This window comes from Ochlerotatus camptorhynchus, unplaced genomic scaffold, assembly GCF_037179485.1.
Source record: "Ochlerotatus camptorhynchus isolate MF236.1 unplaced genomic scaffold, CSIRO-AGI_Acam_v1.1 ptg000631l, whole genome shotgun sequence".
Lineage (NCBI taxonomy): Eukaryota > Metazoa > Arthropoda > Insecta > Diptera > Culicidae > Ochlerotatus > Ochlerotatus camptorhynchus.
Window position 1 is genome coordinate 65,029 of NW_027041110.1, and position 23,945 is coordinate 88,973.

At 40.3% G+C, this 23,945-nt stretch overlaps 1 protein-coding gene across 2 annotated transcripts in view; it reads right to left on the minus strand.

Moving 5' to 3' along the window:
- Window positions 1-23,945, minus strand: part of LOC135714228 (T-box transcription factor TBX6-like) — a 121,115-nt gene that overhangs the window by 13,852 nt on the left and 83,318 nt on the right. For both annotated transcript variants that reach the window (XM_065237557.1, XM_065237558.1), the window contains exons 3-4: window positions 9,314-9,581; window positions 8,990-9,127 (exon numbers count right to left, since the gene is read on the minus strand). In XM_065237557.1, the coding sequence (XP_065093629.1) occupies window positions 8,990-9,127; window positions 9,314-9,581 (406 nt within the window). The remainder of the gene's footprint in view (window positions 1-8,989; window positions 9,128-9,313; window positions 9,582-23,945) is intronic.

Genomic DNA, 23,945 nt, shown 5'->3' on the forward strand with positions numbered 1-23,945 from the left:
GACAAAATGCATCTATGTATGCATTTAGATTTACATCCAAAGTTCCTTCTTATTTGCTTACTCGACAAAAACAATACTTTCAAAGCCCCGTCCCTAACAGGAATTCCCACCGTATTTTATTAATGGGATGGGTGTGGGTAGTATATTTTGAGCCGAGTATACAAAATAGGAGGGACTTCGGATGATAATCTAAGTGTATAAATAAGGGTACCACCATCTTTTTCAGTGCCTGGTACTCTATTCTGAAGTCTGCTAGAGAGAAATCATTAATCGTGTTTCATCAAAATACATGGCATGATGAGGGATTGAGCTCGTGAGAGAGAGAACTGTGTAAGAGACAAAGTAGCTTACTCTCTTGATAGTAAATTTGAAAGTAAAGTGTATGGGAATGAACTGTTTTATTGATTTTAAAGCAAACTAACAAGCAATTTTTAAAGCAAAAGTTCCAAAGAGGGTAGATTTTCTCTATGTAGGGGAAATGGATGTAATGGCGGCCCAAATGCTCCTTATTGGGGCCCATACATAAATTCAGCAATCGACTAAATTTTTTTTTTAAAATTGACAAATAGCAAATTTTTAGTGATGGGCCCAATCTTAGATCCATAGGCCAACATTAGAGCCATTTCCCCTAATTGGCCGCGTTAATTCTTGATTACTGCTTGTAATGATTGGAAATAATTGATTTTCTCTCTTCTCCCATACTGAATGTCAACGATGCCTTCCGAAGCACCATCTTTAGGAAAAGTCTTTATGGGAACCCCTTAATTGATGTCAACGATCTTTTAGAACAATTGGCAGCTGTTTTTCACAGATGGTTAACAGAAAAGGACAATGCAACAGGAGCCGGGATAAGATTGGTTTGCCAGTAGCTATGGGACAGTGAGCAACTGTGTTCCAAACATCCACACAAAAATGATTGAATAGGAAATATCGGCATGTCAATAGAAGAATCTCTCAAATAGCGCGGTGCCCACCAATATTTCCCGGCAGGCCTCCAACTAATTGAACCAACTTTTTGTATGTGATTACTGATTAGAGTCAAGCATCTACTAGTCACCTACAGAAAATCAGCTCAAATGGTTAGAGAATAGCCGAGAAATAGTGGTGGGTGGACGGCACCATCCACCACGCTATTCGAGGGATACGGTAATGGTATTAGGTGCATTTTTCTACGATTCTAAGCTTCATATCTGCTGGATATCCACGAGCAGGGATTGAAACTGATGACGTTTATTTACTACACTCGCTTCGTCGTCGTGCGTGACATTCTGTTTGTAATCGTATACTCATGCTCTACCTTAGTCTCTCTCACATAACACAAACGGTAGAATAACATTCGAGCAAATAGAAAATTTTCAAATAACTATCACATGACATGAGTGATTTCGTTCTAATACCTCAATTTGTGTAAATTAAACCCTTTCTGTTCAGAAATCGTATTACTAGAATATCATTGCTTGCTATTTTCAGAATTCACAGATGCACAACATCAGCAGCTCTAATTATGAGAAAAGCTGAAATACATACATTCGTGATGGTCTTCGGCGACAGTGTCGTATGACAGAGCCTTTAATATGACCTTTTAGTTTGGTACTGTACTGTGATAGCTTGTTTTGCAAGTGTTGGGAGCAAAGGCAGTCGATTATCACAGAAAATATGTCGACTACCATGACCACTTACAAGACTGTCCACGAGAATGAACTCGACCACTTACTGCGAAGATGTTTTGATTCCGTATTTAGATGATTATCTTGACGAATAGGCTGTTTTTTAGCATGATAATGCCTCAATCCATGTATCATGCCAATCAAAGGCATGGTTTTAGGCAAACGAAATCACCGTTCTTGAATGGCCAGCTTGTAGTCCGGGTTGTAGCTCTATCGATAAACTTTGGGGAATCATGGCATCAAAGATTTACACAAATAGACGTCAGTTCAACACCGTGAAGTATCTCAAAGCGTGCATAAGGGAATGCTGGGAGCAAATCGACTCACAAATAATCCAGAATATTGTTACCTCTATGCCCAAGCGAATCATCGAAAAAAACTAAAAAATCAACAGTTCTTGAAAAATTTAAATTTATTTTACTTTTTCAACAGTGAGTCTAAACGAATGCAACACCTTGATTCTTTTGTCTTTGTTATGATTTGAACTTTTTAAGAAGAACTATTTTTGAAGAAAGTATGTTTCTTGTTTTGAGCTTGAAAAGAGAAACAAATGAAAAGCCGAAGTGATTTGGATTTAATTTCAAAGAAAAATATAGCTACATGTTGCTGCGGCTAAACGAATGCATCGCACTGCATAAGTTAGCAGGTACACTGCCCATAATCGCATATCACTCCCATATGGATAGGAAATCAAGCAGAGATGGGACTGATATACGATTATGGGTAGTACAGCTTCAATATAATAGCAGCGCATGCCGATTTTCATACAAAATGGTCAACTTTGACATGTTTTTTTTTTGTATTAATTTATTTGTACAGGCTCAATCGAATAAACTTTACAGAACCAAGTTATCATTTGCGTTATACATAATTAATGTCTTAAATCTAGAGTTAAATGAATTGAACCGATTACTCGCGGTCGTCTCGAGGTTAGTAGAGATTTACAGTTTTAAGGATGAGTAGAGGGAGAAGGAGGTTTGAGTTATCATTTAAGATAAAAATATTTCTTATTCCTAAAACATGAACTTATTCCTATTCAATTTGGTATCCACAGTGTAATCATACAATTATTACAGAAGCAAACATTAAAAAAAAAACTCACACGAAAAAACAAAAACTAAACACATGGTTAGTCAAACTTTCAATCTAATGTTAACATTTTTCAGGAAAACATATATAAGTTTCATAAACTCCAGATCGCGTCTACCCAAAATATCCCGAACTGGAACATTAGGTTGTCTACCTCGAGCCCGAAAGGAATCGTACAGCTCAGATCTGACTCCACGAGGCTTAGCACAAGACCAAATAATTTGATCTGCGTCCTGGTAACCTTGTCCACATTCACAGAATCTTACGAAATCAACTTGGCCAAACTTTGCAGTATAAATTGACGGAACAATCATGGAACGATGATGTTCTGGGATCTCACAAAACTCCCGCGTCATAGATACATCAAAACTAACTGAATTGCCGAAGTCGGAGAAGCATACAGGATGAGGATTATGCTGTGAAGGGCTGACATCCAGTGTTATGTACTCGTAGTACAATGACATAAAACATAAAAGTTGAGCTCAAGAAGCTTTTCAAAGTTTTCGATTACCAGTGCGTTCGCAACTTCACAACGGTTGAAGAGCCTGACAACACCGCCCGCCAACACTTCTAGACTCATCGTATGAGTCGAGTGCATGCATCCTAACGCGATACGAAGACAACGATACTGGATACGTTCCAGTTTGATGATATATGTATATCATCAAACTGGAACGTATCCAGTATCGTTTTAGCCGCCGCCTGGGAACAAAAACTACCGTATTCTAAAACCGATAAAATCGTTGTCCGGTACAACGTAAGAAGATCTTGTGGATGAGCTCCCCACCCCGTTCCGGTAATTATTCCGAGAAAATTGATCCTTTGTTGGCATTTTCGTCTCAGACACTCAATGTGGGATCGCCAGGTGCATTTGGAATCGAACCAGACCCCATGATATTACAAATACATAGAATGAGTGATCGGTTTACCCAAAAGTTGAAGCTCAGGTTGTGCTGGACTATGCTTCCTAGAAAAAACGAACAACTCAGTTTTCTCCGAGGAGAATTCGATACCTAGCTCGAAAGCCCAAGTAGACAAATTATCTAAGGTATCCTGTAAGGGTCCTTGCAGGTTGACCCCTTTGGGCCCTGTCATAGACACTACGCCGCACAGTGGCACGAATATGAATAAAGACGGTCAAAAATATTTTCTACCCTTTTTCGACGTTTTAGAGACTGGCTGTCTTGGGAGAAGTTGCTCAAAATTATATCTCGCATCTTTTGAAATACACACCTGAATAATCTTTAAGCTAGTATTACACATCCAAATTCTAACTTTTTCCAGTTACGAGATAATGGTTCCATGTCTTCCAGAAAGTTGCAGAGCAGTTGATTTTATGAACATTTGCTAAAGATACCAAATTTCTACATCATAACTCTGTAGAGCTATAATAGATTTTCTTTTAAGACTACCTTAATATTGGTTTTTTGAGTTAATTAGTGCTTTTTTTCAAATTTGATCAATTTATCATGTTCTAAAAAATTGTTGGCATCATTAAAATATACAACTTTGCTGAATACACCAATGCTTTTCATTGACATCTATGTGATATACAGCCCATCAAGCGTTTTTGTGACGTCATATTCAACGGCTCGAAAAGAGGGTGGGCGGGCCCTGGCGGGGTCTAAAACTGGCTGTATTTTGAAGATTACCTTATAAAATAGTACTTCTGAAAATTTCAGCGTTGGGTACTGAGGGGTACCTAGTCAAATCTCGATTCGAAAATGTCAATATTATATACAGCCCATCGGACGGTTTTGTGACGCCATATTGAACGGCCCGAAAAGATGGGAGGCGGCCCCTGGCAGGGATTAAAACCGATTGAATATCGAAGATTACATTATAAAATAGTGCTCCTGAAAAGTTCAGCGTTGGATATTGAGTTATGAATCAATGATTTTAACCTACACGTGTTTGAACTTGCAAATTATTTAAATTATTAAGCTTAATCTGGAGATGTATTTAATGGGTTTGTTCTTAATTTGTTTGTTATTCAGTGTACCTACATTGATATGTACATTCATTGCAATATTGATACTCATATGTTGATAGTTGCAAATATTATAATGCAAGCTTATAATATTGGTATATTCCTTGCCCTTTATTATATACAATATGGACTAAAATATTCGCAATACCTATCGGTATAACTTTCAATAAAACTAGATTAAATGATAAAATTCTGTCTACGGTTCCAACTTTGGACCTACCCACCCCACCCTCTTTTCAGAACATAGAACGTGACTTCACAACAGATGTTTGAAATTCCCGCGTGCACATCGTTGAACGCTGCTGCAGATGACTATTTTGTGCTTGACGTTTTGGCGATAGCAAAGAGCGATAGGGTTTATTTAATTATCTAGGTGTGATTTTTTTCACGAACAACTTGTATTGAAGTTGTGGTTCAAAATGAATTCATTCAATCTTTGTCGGATGGAATTGTTCAAAGTGTGGGCGGAGAAGATTCACGGAAATATTATCGAAGATAGTCAGGTAAGGAGTAATTAAAACATATTTTTTTCAATATTGGCATACTCAAAATATCAAAGTTCAGAATATACAGTTGATGAACAAACCCATTGATTATATTTCAAGATAATGCATTTTTTATATAGTTGTAAATTTTATCATGAGTAAGTAGCACACTCGTAGCACACATTGGTTTATAACTTGTACTAAATATATATAAACGAGATTTGACTAGGTACCCCTCGGTACCCAAAGCTCAAATTTTTAGGAGTACTATTTTATAAGGTGATCTTCCAAATACAATCAGTTTTCGACTACATCAGGGCCCGCCAACCCTATTTTCGAGCCATTGAATATGACGTCACAAAAACGCATGATGGGGTACATATAACATTGACTATTTCGACTCGAGATTTGACTAGATGACCCTGGAAACCCAGAACTGAACTTTTCAGGAGTACTATTTTATAATGTAATCTTCGAAATTCAATCGGTTTTAAACCCTGCCAGGGGTCGCCTCCCATATTTTCGGGCCGTTCAGTATGGCGTCACAAAACCGTCCGATGGGCTGTATATAATATTGACATTTTCGAATCGAGATTTGACTAGGTACCCCTCAGTACCCAACGCTGAAATTTTCAGAAGTACTATTTTATAAGGTAATCTTCAAAATACAACCAGTTTTAGACCCCGCCAGGGCCCGCCCACCCTCTTTTAGAGCCGTTGAATATGACGTCACAAAAACGCTTGATGGGCTGTATATCACATAGATGTCAATAAAAAGCATTGGTGTATTCAGCAAAGTTGTATATTTTAATGATGCCAACAATTTTTTAGAACATGATAAATTGATCAAATTTGAAAAAAAGCACTAATTAACTCAAAAAACCAATATTAAGGTAGTCTTAAGAGAAAATCTATTATAGCTCTACAGAGTTATGATGTAGAAATTTGGTGTCTTTAGCAAATGTTCATAAAATCAACTGTTCTGCAACTTTGTGGAAGACATGGAACCATTATCTCGTAACTGGAAAAAGTTAGAATTTTGATGTGTAATACTAGCTTAAAGATTATTCAGGTGTGTATTTCAAAAGATGCGAGATATAATTTTGAGCAACTTCTCCCAAGACACCCAGTCTCTAAAACGTCGAAAAAGGGTAGAAAATATTTTTGACCGTCTTTATTCATATTCGTGCCACTGTGCGCCGTCATACGCAAGTTGTCTCAACGTACAGTTGTCACTTAGACAATTGTCAATTTCTCTGACGTAGAAATTATACAAAAGGGGGCTTAAACATGAGCCCTGGGGGAGACCCATGTAACTAAATCGAGAAGCTGTAGAGTTTCCATGAGAAAAGCTCATATGTTTCTCTGACAGCAAATTGTACAAAAAGTTATTCATCAATGGAGAAAGGCCACAAGCGTGGAGTTTGTCTGAAAGGACTTCAACCGATACTGAATCAAAAGCCCCCTTGATATCCAAGAATTCAGAAGCCATTTGCTTTTTTTTTAGCAAAAGCCAACTGAATTTCTGTGGAAAGCAACGCGAGACAGTCGTTCGTTCCCTTGCCCCTACGGAAACCAAATTGAGTATCTGAGAGTAGGTGGTTCGTCTCAACCCATTTGTCCAAGCGAAAAAGGATCATTTTCACCAACAATTTTCGAATGCACGATAACATCGCGATGGGACGATACGAGTTATGATCTGACGCGGATTTTCCAGGCTTTTTAATGGCTATAACTCTCACTTGCCTCCAACCATCCGGAACAATATTTAGCTCCAGGAATTGACAAAACAAGTTCCATGCGCCTCTTAGCTACGTCTGGGAGGTTCTTCGACAAGTTGAACTTGATTATATCAGCCTCCGGAGCCGAATTGCCATACGAAAGGAGCACGAGTGAGATCTCCAGCAAAACATTGACAAGTTGTAACTTTGTTCTCTTAAGCTCAATTGAGCTGAAACGTTCACCACAGAACTACAAATATGTTCAATTTTACGATTACAAAATTCCAAATTTTTGGAAGCACCTGCCGGAAAGTGAGACACTAGGTAAAATAGTTCAAAATAATAGCAGTTTTTGATTTGGATGCTTCCAAAAATTTGGTATTTTCTAATCGTAAAATTGAACATATTTGTAGTTCTGTGGCGAACGTTTCAGCTCAATTGATCTTAAGAGAACAAAGTTACAACTTGTCAAAGTTGAAAATTTTGTATGGAAATCGGCATGCGCTGCTATTATATTGAACACAACTGTAGGACCTTTGAGGTGGAGATAGTCCACTAAAAACTTTTACTCCGGCAAGTTATTGGTACAGTTAGCTGTTGCTATTTTATTTTTCCACAAAGAGGAAAAATATCGAGGATAAATTAATGAAAAATAGTTTGCTGCCAATGTACTGAAAGCACGAGCTTCCACCTTTGGTCTGGTATTTTTTCATCGGTATAATAAGGTTGACCCAGAGGGTTTCTAAAAACAATAATTCGATTTATGCTCGAAATCCTGTTGACACCAATCGATACAAATGTCCCTAACTACGACGAACTGGTTGGGTGTTTCAAAACATTGGTGTCCAGTCGTCCATAAAGACCTATGAACTGTGCAGAGTTTTCCAGAAGCTGTTAAAATCTATAGCACGATTAAACAGAAAAAATAAACAATATGTTAAATTTTTCTGTCGGATTATTTTAAAATCTATAAAAACTAAAAGTGAAGTTAAGGGGATACATATAAGTAAGTCGGTAAAAAATCATGGGATGGTATAAGCACACATTTTTTTTAGAACTTGTTTTCAGGGCATTTTTTTCCTCGATTTATTTTCCGTCGATCTTGTTTTCCGTGCTGAGCACCAATGCTATCAACGCCAGGGAGGCAGCAGCTCCCACACTTGGACCCTACCTATCGACCCATCAAACTCATGAACCGGGGACCAACGGCTTTACTTCCCTTCCAAAGGAAGGCGTGATCAGAGATGTTATGCCTCAGAACATCCCGGTGGCGCCGACTGGGATTGAACCCAGGCCTGCTGGGGTGAGAGGCAATCACGCTTACCACTACACCACCAGCGCCGCTATTTTTTTCAGGGCATCAAAATATACATTTTCAACTATAAACAAAATAAATATGAAGGCATTTGGTAACAAAATTGCTGAGATATTCGTATTGGAAGTTAGTGGTTTTAAAAGAACGGGTCCCTCGGTATCTCATCACTGCTTTGACCAAATTGGATCAATTTTGGGATGAAGACTCATTAAACAGCTCCCGTGTTTATGACGAAGACCGATTTTTAAAAAGTGGACTTAAAATTCCAGCTTCGTAAAGCATACGGGATACATCTTGTGAGTCTCCACCTCAAATTTCAGTCAGTTTGGTCCATCCAGTCCTGATATATCGTGGGACCCGTGTATCAACTCTGTGTTTCGAGAAAAACGCTTTGCAGTAACAATTAAAATTAATTAAAACATTGCAACGGCTATACAAAATATCTGATTTATTGAGATAAAAGTAAGATTTTTTCCTTATCCCTAGTGATATTCATATGGATTATAATATCAGAGCCTTACCGCCTTATATTATGCTTTCCAAGAATATCAGTATCGGATGTGAAATTCAGACATTATTGACAGCACGCAGCACTGCATAAGGTTAAATAACCAGTTCTTAGTTCAACTTAACTTTGTTGAACTGCGTTACGTCCTTTAAAAATGTGCCTTTTGAATATTCTAGTCAAAACCTGAAATATTGCACTAAATGCATTATCTTACCTGATAGGCAGTAACAGCAACAAACTCCGTCTCAGGGAACACGAACGCCTGTTGGGCAGCCCACGGAATCTGCGATGGATCCGCCGTCCGGATGATGTGTATCCGCGGCTGGTACTTATGCATGCTGGTCAGCACAACCTGTAGGAAGTGGAAAAAGAGTAAATCATCACTTGAGAACACACTCTAAACGAATCTACTATCAAACGTGATAATCACGGCCCATATAATCCCGTTCTCATTATAGCACGATTAATAACATACAATGTATCCCCCATATATGACGGATACGGAAAAAAACAATCACTCCAGCTCATCGCAACTTACGTGTCCATTGTTGTCCAGTGTATTATTGGTGAGCTTCACCTTGTTGAACACAATCGGCTGGGAGGCCCAGTGCGTCCCGAGGGCGGGACTGTCCGGATGGAGGCAAAACCGTTGTGGACTCTGCGGCTCGGCGCCACCCGCCGGAACCCACTGGGATCCGCTAAACTTGAACCGGCAGTCGCTGATGGGCATCATCTCCAGCAGCACGCAGTAATTGGTGTCCGCGTCCAACCCGTCCACGGTGAGGCGCATCGAGGGAAACATACGTCTGTTGGCAGGAGAAGAAATGGGAAAGACTTGAAACATGAAACGATGATGCTGATGAAATTGAGGCGGAAGTAAAACGACCAAACTGTTTTTTCGGGTCTGCCTCTATCAGTCAATAATAATCATCTCCCAGTTGATTTTGTTGTTGTTGTTGATAGTCATCAGCACCCACTCGGTCATTTTCGAAGCTCTTTGGCAGCCTATTTCCTGTCGCCCGTTCGAAAGGTCTCTTAAGCATACAAACTTCCACCGAACTAGGACGTCATCAACGGGTGCCTCCGTCCAAAAGGTAATAATTATATGGCTAGTTATCGTCAAATTTATGGTCACCGAATCACCTAGCAGACCCGGGCTGCCCATTGATTCACCATTATCTCAACCGAAAATCCAATACCTTTCCGCTTCCAGTAACCCACCCAGAAAAGCAACCTATCAAAGAAATTAGCACTGAAAGACAGTTTTAACCAACAAGCTGCCAAGACGTGAGGCCAAAACGCCAATAAAACGCAGCATAATTTGTGAAAGCACCTTCGAACAGCAGACCAACGGCGAGCGACCTGTCCCTGCCCAACCCAAGTCCAGTCTATGCGCCGTCGACGACCGTTCAGAATCTGGAGAAAAACCAACAAAACCACCACTGACAGGCTGGATTATTGGACACACAACAGAGTGCAAAAAAAAAGACAAAGGCTCGCATCCCAAAAGGCACCAGCAGCAACAGTGGACCTCACCGAGGAATCGAGTATAATTTCTGGGGCCTTTCCTAAATTATTATTTCATCGCTACAAATCAATTTTAATGATACGTTTTCACAAATTTTCAGTGATGTAGTACATTGCTGTTTTCTCTTCGTTTTCTCGGTCGGTTCGTCCGCTCGGTTACTTACAGTCACTTTTTTGTTTGCTTTGGTCAGCCAATTTTCCCTCCACCGGTCGGAGACCTACAACAATACTTATTCGTAGCTGCTGCACCAGACCAGCTCAAATATTTGGCAGCATGTGTGGTGTGGTGGCTCATTATGTGGTTGGTCAGCATAAAATTGCATCATTTTCAACGACTCCGGTGTGCTACGGGTTCGGCAGGGTGTAATGGAGTTCACCGCACACTTATGCGTTACTCTAGATGAAGCGATTCATGGTCGACGACATCGTCGTCCTCGTCAGTGGGGATGGTTCGTTTGGCTCTTGATTCAAGGGTGGGAGAAACGACGATGTAAATGCGGCACACGGAGATGATTCGAAGCTATAGTTTGTGACCTTACATCGATGGTATTGACATCAGTGTACCCTCATGGAACGGATCTTACTGTTGGCTATGCTTAATTTCAACTAGCATTCTAATTTTATGAAGCTTAGTGGACTTTCCGAGATACCGCTTAATGTTGCATCAGAATCAAGTATTTCAATTTAATCAAACAGTAAAGCCGTTGGTCTCCAGTTCATGAGTTGATGGGTCGATAGGTAGGGTCCAGGTGTGGTAGCTGCCTCCTTGGCGTCGGTAGCATTGGTGCTCAGCACGGAAAACAAGATCGACGGAAAACAAATCAAGGGAAAAAAACAGGAATGCTTCCTCTCACTTGCTCCAAAAACGGTTTTCTGAATCATTAGATGTTATAATTATATTTTGTACTTGTTAGATACAAGAAGAGGTTGAAAGGCAAGTGTTCGACACATACAATCTCTCAATTTAGCTTCCAGAGTGTTACAATCAGCTATTTTATGATTCACTTTACAGAGCCAAGGATCCTTGTTCATTTTACAAAACATCGTAAAGCTATATTCAAAAGGTACAGCACATCAAACACTTTATCTTCCGCTATCCAATAATCCTGCTCCATCAGAACGGAATCTGCTTCCAGTTGTTGCATTGTATGGCAGTATCGCCAATGGGGGACAGAGCGCTTCCATTGCAGCAATGGACGCAAATTCGAGAGTGGCCTGCTTCTATCGACAGCCGAGTGAGCACTGGTGAAGCAAATGAAAATAAAAGGTTGAATGACTACAATCCCAAACGGTACGTATTGATAAAGAATATATTTTCATTTAAGATGTTGTTTTTTCCTTGCTTTTGTTTTCCGTCGATCTTGTTTTCCGTGCTGAGCACCAATGCTATCGACGCCAGGGAGGCAGCTCCCACAGCTGGACCCTACATATCGACCCATCAACTCATGAACCGGGGACCAACGGCTTCACTTCCTGTGATCAGAGATGTTATGCCGCAGAACATCCCGGCGGCGCCGACTGGGATTGAACCCAGGCCTGCTGGGGTGAGAAGTAATCACGCTTACCACTACACCACCGGCACCACTGTTAATTTTAGATGTCGTTTTAGATGTAGTCAGCGGGTACTGTGCCAAGTTGCAGAGCGTTACAACTTAACTCACCAAATTTTCACTTAGATTTGACACTTCGAAAATAAATTAAGATGTTCGAAAATCCCTCTGTTTTTTTTTTATAATTACTTTATTTGTACAGGCTCAATCGAATAAACTTTACAAAGCCGAGTTATCCTTTGCGTTATACATTATTACTGTCTTAAATTTAAAGTTAAAGGAACTGGACCGAGTACTCGCGGTTGTCTCGAGGTTAGTGGAGATTTACAATTTTTTGGATGGGAAAAGGGAAGAAGGAGGTTTGAAATGTGGTTTACGATACAACTATTTAATTAATCTTAAAGCATGAAATTATTTCTATTCATCTTGAAAACAAACATTGAAAAAAAAACTCCACACGTACAAAATACAAACTAAACACAAGGTTAATCAAGCTTACAATCTAAGGTTAATATCCTTAAAGTAAACATATATTTGTTTCATAAACTCCAGATCGCGTCTAGCCAAAATATCCCGAACTGGAACATTAGGTTGTCTACCTCGAGCCCGAAGGGAATCATAAAAATGTGATCTGACTCCACGATACTCCGCACAAGACCAAAGGATGTGATCAGTGTCCTGGTAACCTTGTCCACATTCACAGAGATTGCTGTCTCCCAACCCCACACGGAACAAGTGAGCGTTTAGACAATAGTGATTGGACATGAGACGAGACATCACGCGTATGAAGTCTCGACCCAAGTCCAACCCTTTGAACCATGCAAACTTCGACACCTTAGGGATAATTGAATGTAGCCATCATCCCAAGCTCCCTTCACTCCATTTATGTTGCAAGCTAACGAGCGACTGCTGACGATAAATAGAGAAAAATTCACTATAGGCGATTTGTCGATCATAAATGTCGCCTTCCATAGCGCCCACCTTCGCAAGTGAATCCGCCTTCTCATTGCCCAAAATTGAGCAATGCGAAGGGACCCACGCGAAGGTGATGATGAAAGAGCGCACGGGTAAAGCACTAAGCAGTTCTCGTATTTTCAAGAGAAAATACGAGAAGTGCTTTACCGGCCTAATGGAACGGATAGCCTCGACAGAACTGAGACTATCCGTAAAAATAAAGTAGTGGTCTGGAAGAAGTGAAGCAATAGTTTCCAAAGTGCAGTGAATTGCTGCCAGTTCAGCCACATACACAGAACAAGGAGCTTCAAGTTTTCGAGAGGCGCTATGAAATTCATTAAATACACCAAAACCAGCGGACTCCTCTATTAGAGATCCAACTGTGAAAAACGTTCTTGCAGAATCAACATGGCCAAACTTTGCAGCGTATAATGACGGAGCAATCATAGGACGATGATGCTCTGGAATTCCGCGGATTTCCTGCGTCATAGATAAATCAAAATTCACTGAATTGCCGATGTCGGAGAAGACTACACGATTGGGAATATTTCTTGAAGGGCTGACATCCTGTGTTAAATATAGGTAGTACAAAGTCATAAAACATATTTGTGGATTAAGCACCAGAAGCTTCTCAAAGTTTTCGATCACCAGTGGGTTCATTACTTCGCAACGGGTGAGGAGCCTCAGAGATAACTCTGAAAAACGGACGGATAGTGGCAACATGCCCGCCAGCACTTCGAGACTCATAGTATGAGTCGAGTGCATGCATCCTAACGCGATACGAAGACAACGATACTGGATCCGTTCCAGCTTGATGATGTGCGTTTTAGCTGCCGACTGGAAACAAAAACTACCATATTCTAGAACCGATAAAATCGTTGTCCGGTACAACGTCAGAAGATCTTGTGGATGGGCTCCCCACCACGTTCCGGTAATTGATCGAAGGAAATTGATCCTTAGTTGGCATTTTCGTCTCAGATACTCAATGTGGGATCTCCAGGTGCATTTGGAATCGAACCAGACCCCGAGATATTTAAAAGACATGGAATGAGTGATCGGTTTACCCAAAAGTTGAAGCTTCGGTTGTGCTGGGCTATGCTTCCTAGAACTCAGTTTTCTCCGTGGAGAATTCGATACCTAGCTGAATAGCCCAAGTACACAAATTGTTCAAGGTATCCTGTAAGGGTCCTTGCAGGTCAACCTCTTTTGGCCCTGTGATAGACACTACGCCGTCATCTGCAAGTTGTCTCAACGTGCAATTGTCACTAAGATAAACATCAATTTCTCTAACGTAGAAATTGCACAAAAGGGGGCTTAAACATGAGCCTTGGGGGAGACCCATGTAGCTAAATCGAAAAGCTGTAGAGTTTCCATGAGAAAAGCTCATATATTTTTCTGACAGCAAATTGTCCAAACAATTATTCATTAATGGAGACAATCCACAAGCTTGAGTTTCTCTGAAAGAACTTCAACGGATACTGAATCAAAAGCCCCCTTGATATCCAAGAACACAGAAACCATTTGCTCTTTCTTAGCAAAAGCTAACTGAATTTCCGAGGAAAGCAACGCGAGACAGTCGTTCGTTCCCTTACCTCTACGGAAACCAAATTGAGTATCTGAAAGAAGGTGGTTCGTTTCAACCCATTTGTCGAGGCGAAAAGGATCATTTTCTCCATAAATTTCCGAATACACGACAGCATCGCGATGGGCCAATACGAATTGTGATCCGACGCGGGTTTATCAGGCTTTTTAATGGCTATCACCCTTACTCGTCTCCAATCGTCGGGAACAATATTGAGCTCCAAGAACTGATTTTACAAGTTCAACATGCGCCTCTTAGCGACGTCTGGGAGGTTTTTCAGCAAGTTGAACTTGATTCTATCAGATCCCGGGGCAGAATTGCCACACGAAAGGAGAGCGAGTGAAAGTTCCACCATTGAAAAAGGCTGACTGATTTCGTCTACCGAATTCGCGGTTTCGCGAGGAATCAACTGCGACGGCACGGAATCCGGACACACTTTTCGCGCGAATTTAAGAATCCATTGATCCGAGCATTCCTCGCTTTCGTTGTTAGTAGACCGGTTACGCATTCTTCGTGCCGTACTCCAAAGCGTATTCATAGACGTTTCGCGCGACAATCCGTCTACAAACTGCCGCCAGTAACCCCGTTTTTTGGCCTTGATGAGGCTCTTGAGTTCGCGTTCAAGAGATGTGTATGCGTCGAAATGCTCGCGTGTTCCGCGTTTCCGAAAAAGTTTAAACGCGTCGGACTTTTTACGGTAAACCTCCGTGCATTGTTGATCCCACCAGAGCGATGGTGTTTTCTTACGGATTGACGATCGCGGCACCGGTCGTGTTTGAGCTTGAAGTGCGCTGTCGACGATGAGATTAGAGAGGAAATTATATTCCTCCAACGGCCGAAGCTCTTCCACTGACGATACTGTATCGTCTATCGCGGATTGGAACTTAGTCCAATCGATGTTACGGGTTAGATCATACGCGACGTTAACGGATTCTGACGAGTTGAACCCACTGGCAATCGAAATTTTGATCGGCAGATGATCACTACCGTGCGGATCCTGGATTACATGCCAAGTGCAATCCAACGATAGTGAATTAGAGCAAAAGGTGAGGTCTAATCTGCTACCATTCGACGATGGACCAGCCAAACGTGTTACTTCTCCATTGTTAAGTATTGTCATGTTGAAGTTGTCGCAGAGATCATAAATCAAAGTAGAACGGTTATCATCGTACAGCTTCCCCCAGCCTGTACCGTGGGAGTTAAAATCTCCCATGATCAACCATGGAGCGGGAAGTACCGCACATATGTCGAAAAGTTGTTTGCGATTAACAGAGACTCTAGGAGCAATATATACAGAAGCAATACAAAGGCTCTTACCTTTAATGGTAGCCTGACATGCGACAACTTCAATACCGGGGAATTCGGGAAGATTCACTCTATAGAAGGAATGGCACTTTTTGATCCCCAAAAGTACCCCTCCTCCACGTGAATCCTCACGATCCAATCGAATAATGTTAAAATCATAAAAAGGGAGATCAATTTCTGAAGAGAGCCATGTTTCACAGAGGGCAAATGCATCGCAATTATTGTTATGGACTAAATACTCGAACGAATCTAATTTTGGAATAAGACTTCGACAATTCCACTGTAGAACAGTGATCAAATCCCCGACCTCGTTTGGAAAATTATCCATCGAAGGAGATGATAGCTGCAAGAAGGGGCCATTTTGAAGTCAATTGCTTCAAGAAGGATTTCACAGTCGGAAGCAATGTGAGGACAATGCTTTTCAGAGGATCAGAAATGTTGAGGTATTTGAGAATACCGTCCACAATGTCATCAAATGAGAACAGCCCAGATGAAGAAGGGGTTTCTGTTCTTAAAATTGGGGCATCAGGGGTTTTGGATGTCCCCGGAAGAGGTGGAAAATCCTGGGTATAGTCAGTTTTGTGGAATCCAGGAGGAGTAGAAGTCTCCTTTTTTCCACCACTCCTTGATTTGGGCAAGCTGATTTGGGGTTCTTTATTTGCAACAATTCACGAACGGATGCGCTTTCGTTTCCGTGCAGAACCTTCCGGAAAACTGAAAGAAGTTCCCTCCTCAGCCAAGTCAGAGTCAGTCTCGTCATCTGACAAAAGAGAAAAGGGATTTTTGTCATTGGTCAATGGCGTGGCTGTCTTAAGCATTTCTGCAAAAGACCGCCTGGAACGTTCCTTAAGGGAGCGTTTCATTTTGTCCCCGAGCTGTTTGTACGCCGGGCACGACGAGAGAGCATGAGGAGGAGTTCCGTTGCAGTACACGCATTTTGGTGCAGTAGCTGCGCAAGCGCCATCCTCATGCTTCTCCCCGCATGTGGAGCAGCGTGCCTTGTTGCCGCAGTGGGAGGCCGTATGTCCCAACCGCTTACAGTTCTGGCAGTTCATGACCCGAGGTACAAACAACCGCACAGGAAGACGAAGTTTTCCCAGCTCGATGTATTGAGGAATGGCAGATCCAGAAAAGGTCACTCGAAACGAGTCTGTGGGGGTAAAACTCTTTTTACCCTCGCTGAGCGATACTGACTTCATTCTATGAACGGCCAGTATCTTTACCGGAGGAAGCAAGGGGTTCTTGAATCGGCCAACTGCTTGCTTCTCCAGTATCTCGGGGTTCAGGCTCGCCTCAGTGACCACGCCTTCGATCTCCACATCAGAGGCTGGAATGTACACCCTATATTCCAGTGTGAAAAACTGGGAAACAGCAATTTCATTGGCCTGTTTCAGGTTAGCGACGGTCACACGAAGTTTGTTGTGCCTAACCTTCGTTATTTCGGTCACGGCAGAGAATCGGTTTGTCAGATCATCAGATATCTGAACAACATTCAAGGGTTTGTTTTTGGGCTGAAAATAGACAACCCATAGGCCAGTCGAGTCATTCGGGTAGGCCCGCAATCTGGTGCTTTTCTCAGCCTGCCCATCGACAGACTGAGACGACGAACCAGGGATGACATCATCATTCTTCTGAGATGAATGGTCATCCATGTCGTCTTCTGACAAAACATCCATTTTGTTCAACTAGTGGGAGCGCAAAACGCTCTCCCACTGAACGCACAGACACAATACACAGAAAACACTACAAACACAGAAATACAAAATGAAAATTTAACTAATGGGGGAGGAAAAGAAACAAAAAAAAACAAAAACTTATCTGATAATTCTAAACTACTACCACCGAGCGTTATATGTGTAGGCGTTTACACAGCTGGCTGGAAGAGACGCGCTCGGTACTCAGCGCACACAGGCGCACGATGATTGATGAACGATGTAGATGTAGAAACGGGTGCTCACACTCGATGATGATGATGATACGTAAGCGGGTATGCGTGAGCGCGTATGCGTGACCACGCAACGATGATGCCCAAATTGGTTTGCGAATTACCAATAGCACGGATTAATCGTTCCGAAAATGACACTTTCTACTAAAAACAACTCACTTTTCGATCAATTTTCCGGGAACTATGCCAGGAGTCACTTAGTGAGAAAAAAAACTGATAATTTATATCAAGCGAATACCGAGAAAACTTCCAAAACAACGGAGCGCGAAACAAGTTGACCGTACTTCTTGCTAGGACGCAGTGAGATGAAAATCCCTCTGTTGTAGATCGGCCGATTTTCGAGAAAGCGTCTGTCAAATTGATTCCTTTTCTGTCAGAAATAAGTCTGCTGGAATAGCAGGTTTATTTGAAAATCCCTCCTACTTTAAGAATTATGCAAAAAAAAAACACTGGGGTTGTATAAACCGTTCTATAGCATAATTTTCCAAGTAGGAGGGACTTTCATAGCTAATCTAAAAGCATAAATAGAGGTACCGTCTGATAATGTCAGTGCTTGGTACAGAAAACTGTAATCTGTGCAGGAAAATCCTTTTTATCACCACAGAAACCGATGTTAAATCATATAATTGACATCGCACAGAAACACCCCGTTCCCGTTTTCTTATGCAAAATAATGAATGTGCGTTCACAAAACGCACGAAATCTTAAAAAATCATATTTAGATTTTTTTTTAATTCAATCAATAGATTAAAGATGTACCGAGAATTAAATGGAGGGATTTCAAGCTAAAATGTTCTGATCGCGAAATATTGACTATCAATACCGAAATTTCGCATAAATGTCCAACCCATTTTGTGTGGTGTGTTCTGCTGTCTTTCAGTATTGCCCAATGATTAGGGAACTTTCATAAATAACGTAGTAGTTGAGGGAGGAGCAGGGTTTCAGAAGTTGGGACCGGCCATGTATTAGGTGTATTGTAAAACACGCTCCAAGGGGGAAGGGGGGTTAATTGGTCAAAAATATACGTAATTAATGGATGGCCCTAATTTTACTTCCAAGGCTGTGTCGCAATGGGTGAGTTGAAATTAACTCGTGGTTAAAAGTGACAGATGAGTTATCGAATAACCCTGCTATACGAGCGTGGTTATTTCGGACCGACTAGAAGTAAAATTTTGGTAACCGTGGCTGAGTTCTGTTTGAAAACTGATCAATTTCCGGCATTTTCGAACATTGAAAATAACTTACGAAATGTCACGTTTAACCACGAGTTAAATTTAACTCGGCAATTGGTACACAGCCCAAGAAGTATTTCTCGATTACTTTTTCGAAGGAACGTATCAGCTTTTGTAAACAACGCATTTGATCGTCGATTTGGCGTAACTGGTAGCTCGCCCACGCATGCTAGTACTACCATCAGATAGATGAAAATTTTCCCAACCTGTTAGCGGTGGGGCGAGCTATTAGTTATGCCAAACCGACGATAAAATGCGTTGTTTACAAAAGCTGATATGTCCTTCCGAAAAGTAATCGAGATTTGTAGTTATCATTCAGGCAAAGAGCGCTTGCGCCATCGAGGCAACGAATGATCTCGACGGGAACGACGCGCAAAGTTCGAGGTGCAAAACTCGAACTCTGCACGCTTGATAGGAACCGCCTTCCTACTGCTTCTGCTGCTACTGCTGCTGCTACCTGCTTACCCGCCGTCCGAATGGAAAATGAGTTGAGGCAGTAGTAGTAGTAGTAAAATTGTGTTTATTTCTGTTGATTATGGTAGTACATTGATTTATCATTTTAATTGATTAGCCTACCTGGCTCTTCATCTTTGTTTAATTTGATATTCTAATTTAATATTTGCGTTTTTCAACTAGTTTACAGAATACCCCTTTGGGGATGTGTATGAGTTGAGGCACATTAGCAGCGCTGTTTTATAACTTTTCTGATTCAAGCAGCACGATGTGCAACCAAATTGTACTTGATTATGAGGACTGGGTTTGGGGAGAACGTTTATTTCGAATGAAAACAGTGATAAAATTATCACTTTTTATTTGTCCATTTTTAAAACAGTTTTTTTTTATGAAAAATTGAACAAAAGTTTATTGCAACAGCTTACGAAAGGTTTTTCATATCGGTTGGTGTATACGGATTTTAATTTCATCTATAAATGACAAAGCTTATAGCGTTAAAAAAAATTACACCTTTTCGTGACGGTCGCAATTTTAGATTTTCGATTTACCCCCAGTACCTTCCCGTAAGACGTAGTCTACGTCAAAAAATTAGCGAAGATTGACTAAACTAGCGATTGAAAAAATAGGTCCAACCATCATCAGTTTTTGGATAGGTCCAACCAGAATCAATTACCCTAAAATCAGTCTCTATACCCAGGGAAGTCGAGATATTTTCCATCCCGAAATATTGCTAGACCGGACCGGGAATCGAACCCAGCCACCTCCAGCATGGTCTTGCTTTGTAGCTGCGCCTTTACCAACTGAGCTAAGGGAGGCCTAGTTGAATACCGAACCTTTCACAAAAATTTGTTTAGTTCGCATGAGTTTTTTTTTTTTTTTTTTTAACTCTTTATTTGTTCTAAATTTAAAATAAATTACATTTCATGTTTAACCTAGGTGCTCCAGTTACGTACCAGCCTTAATTGTTATGATATATATCTAAGTGTTTTTACATTGTTCATGTCTTGGCAATTCAGTATTTTAAACAGGTTTTTTAACCTGCATGTCAGTATAACAATTGATATCTTAAAACTAAAAACTAAAACTAAATCTTATCTAAGTATAAAGGGAATTAATCGTTGCAATTGAGGATTGCAACGATTTTTGCCTGAAATTATTAATTATTTTGTTGGACATTTGTGCTAAAGTCTCAACATTCGAAATTCTATGTACTTCGGTAGTACTGTACCAGGGAGGCAACTTCAAAATCATTTTCAGAATTTTGTTCTGAATCCTTTGAAGTGCTTTTTTCCTGGTAGTGCAGCAACTAGACCATATTGGCACAGCGTAAAGCATGGCCGGTCTAAAAACTTGTTTAAATATTAGAAGTTTATTCGTCAGGCAAAGTTTGGATTTCCTGTTTATAAGAGGATACAAACATTTTATATATTTGTTACATTTGGCTTGAATGCCCTCAATGTGATCTTTAAAAGTTAATTTTTGGTCAAGTATTAATCCAAGATATTTCACTTGGTTTGACCAGGAAATTGAAACTCCGTTCATAGTGACTATGTGACTACTACTAGGTTTCAAAAACGAAGCTCTAGGCTTATGTGGAAATATTATAAGTTGAGTTTTGGAAGCGTTGGGAGAAATCTTCCATTTTTGTAAATAAGAAGAGAAAATATCTAAACTTTTCTGCAGTCTGCTGCAAATAACACGAAGACTTCTTCCTTTAGCGGAAATGCCTGTGTCATCAGCGAACAAAGATTTGTGGCAACCCTGAGGCAAATCAGGGAGGTCCGAAGTGAAAATGTTATACAATATAGGCCCAAGAATGCTACCCTGAGGAACTCCTGCCCTAACAGGTAGTCGATTAGATTTGGAATTTTGATAATTTACTTGAAGAGTTCTGTCAGTTAAATAATTTTGAACTAATTTCATAATATAAAGTGGAAAATTAAACTTTTTCAATTTAGCAATCAAACCTTCATGCCAAACACTGTCGAATGCTTTTCCTATGTCTAGAAGAGCAACTCCAGTTGAGTGGCCTTCAGATTTGTTTGAACGAATTAAATTGTTAACTCTTAAGAGTTGATGAGTAGTTGAATGCCCATGGCGAAATTCAAACTGCTCATCTGCAAAAATTGAGTTCGTATTGATGTGAAGCATCATTCTATTCAAAATTATCTTTTCAAAAAGTTTACTTATTGAAGAAAGCAAACTTATTGGGCGGTAGCTAGAAGCTTCAGCTGGATTTTTATCCGGCTTCAAAATTGGAACAACTTTTGCATTTTTCCATTTATCAGGAAAGTATGCCAAATGGAAACATCTGTTAAATAATTTTACCAAGAAAGACAAGGTACTCTCTGGGAGTTTTTTGATGAGGATATAGAAAATTCCATCATCACCTGGAGCTTTCATATTTTGAAATTTTTTAGTTATAGACCTTACTTCGTCCAAATCAGTCCCCCAGGAATCATCAAAAATATTTTCCCGAGAGAAAATATTCAGAAAATCCCGAGCAACCTGATTCTCAATAGGACTAGTAAGACCCAAACTGAAATTATGGGAACTCTCGAATTGCTTAGCAAGTTTCTGAGCTTTTTCCAAATTTGTGATCAAAATTTTACCACCTTCTTTAAGCGCTGGAATTGGCTTTTGAGGTTTTTTCAAAATTTTTGTGAGTTTCCAAAAGGGTTTGGAACTCGGGTCTAATTTAGAAATATTATTTTCAAAAGTTTTGTTCCTCAGGGCAGAGAATCGCTTTTTAATTTGTTTTTGCAAATCCCGCCAGATAACTTTCATGGCAGGATCGCGTGTTCTTTGATATTGTCTCCTACGGACATTTTTAAGACGGATCAAGAGATGAAGATCATCGTCTATTATAATTGAATCGAATTTAACCTCGCATTTTGGTACTGAGGCAGCTCTTGCTTCAACTATAGAAGTAGTCAGAGATTCAAGAGCATAATTAATTTCATCTTTGGTTTGCAAAGGAATGTTTGGATCGAAGTTATATTCCATAAATGTTCGATACTGCTCCCAATCAGCTCCATGGTAATTGAAAGTAGAGCTGTTGGGATTACAAATTATTTCTTGGGATATTTCAAAAGTTACTGGAAGGTGATCAGAACCGAAGTCAGCATGGGTAACCAATTGGCTACAAAGTTGACATGAATCAGTTAAGACCAAATCAATAGTGGAGGGATTTCTTGCAGAAGAAAAGCATGTTGGGCTGTTTGGATATTGAATAGTGTAATAACCTGCAGAACAATCATCAAACAGAATATTACCATTGGAATTGCTTTGAGCATTATTCCATGAGCGGTGTTTTGCATTAAAATCACCAATAATGAAGAATTTAGACCTATGACGGGTAAGTTTCTGGAGGTCACCCTTGAGAAAATTCTTTTGCTGGCCTACGCATTGGAATGGCAAATAGGCAGCTATAAACGTAAGTTGTCCAAATTTTGTTTCAACAGAAACTCCCAAAGTTTCAAAAACTTTGGTTTCAAATGAAGAAAGAATTTTATGTTTGATTCGTCTATGAATAATGATGGCAACGCCACCACAGGGTCCATCAAGACGATCATTTCTATAAATCAAGTAATTTGCGTCCTTCTTAACCTTATGGGCAGGTTTAAGGAACGTTTCAGTTATAACGGCAATATGCACGTTATGAACTCTCAAAAAGTTAAATAGCTCGTCTTCATTATCTTTAAGAGATCGAGCATTCCAATTTACAATATTTAATGCTTTAAAATCCATTACTGAATTTTAAAGTCATGACAATATTATTTGCAAATTTTACTCCAGTTTGAATAGCATCAAACATGGAGTTAGATTTAAGCATATCAGAAATCATGTCAATTAATGAATTCTGTAAAAATTCCATTTTGGGGGCAGTAATGCTTCCTAAGTCAAAATTGTCAAAATTTCCGTTAGAACGGTTAGTATTTTGATTTCTACCCGCTGCAATAGCAGCATAGGTAGCTCCATTAACTCGCTGAACATTGTTAGCAGCGAGGGGAGTAGGTACAGATGAAACATTTGAAGCAGGGGAGATATTTGTACCTACGGGTACGAATGTAGAATTTGTTCCTCGCTGACCGTTGTTAACAGCAGAGGAATTTGTACCTGATCGGAAACGTGGAGCGTTTCCTACCTGACGGTTAGAACGAGATTGTAGGATCGCTTTGCGAGTCTTACATTCCCAAAAATTGGATTTGTGGTTTTCACCACAATTTGAACATTTAAATTTCTTAGGATCTTCCTTCACAGGACAGTCGTCCTTTGCGTGAGAGGAATCACCACAATTCATGCATTTAGCTGGCATGTAGCAATTTTTAGTTCCGTGACCCCATCCCTGGCACTTACGGCACTGGGTGAGGTTTTGGAAATTTCCTCCAGTCTTCCTGAAGTGTTCCCACTTCACTCGGACATGGAGCATAAGGCTAGCTTTTTCTAAGGCCTTAAGGTTGTTTAGTTCACTAGACTTGAAGTGAACTAAATAAAAATCATTAGAAATCCCGTTGCGCGAATCGCCAGGACGGGATTTCATTTTCATTTTGATTACTTGGAGTGGCACAACTCCAAGTAATTTTGCCAGTTCATCTTTGATCTGATCCAGGGATTCACCA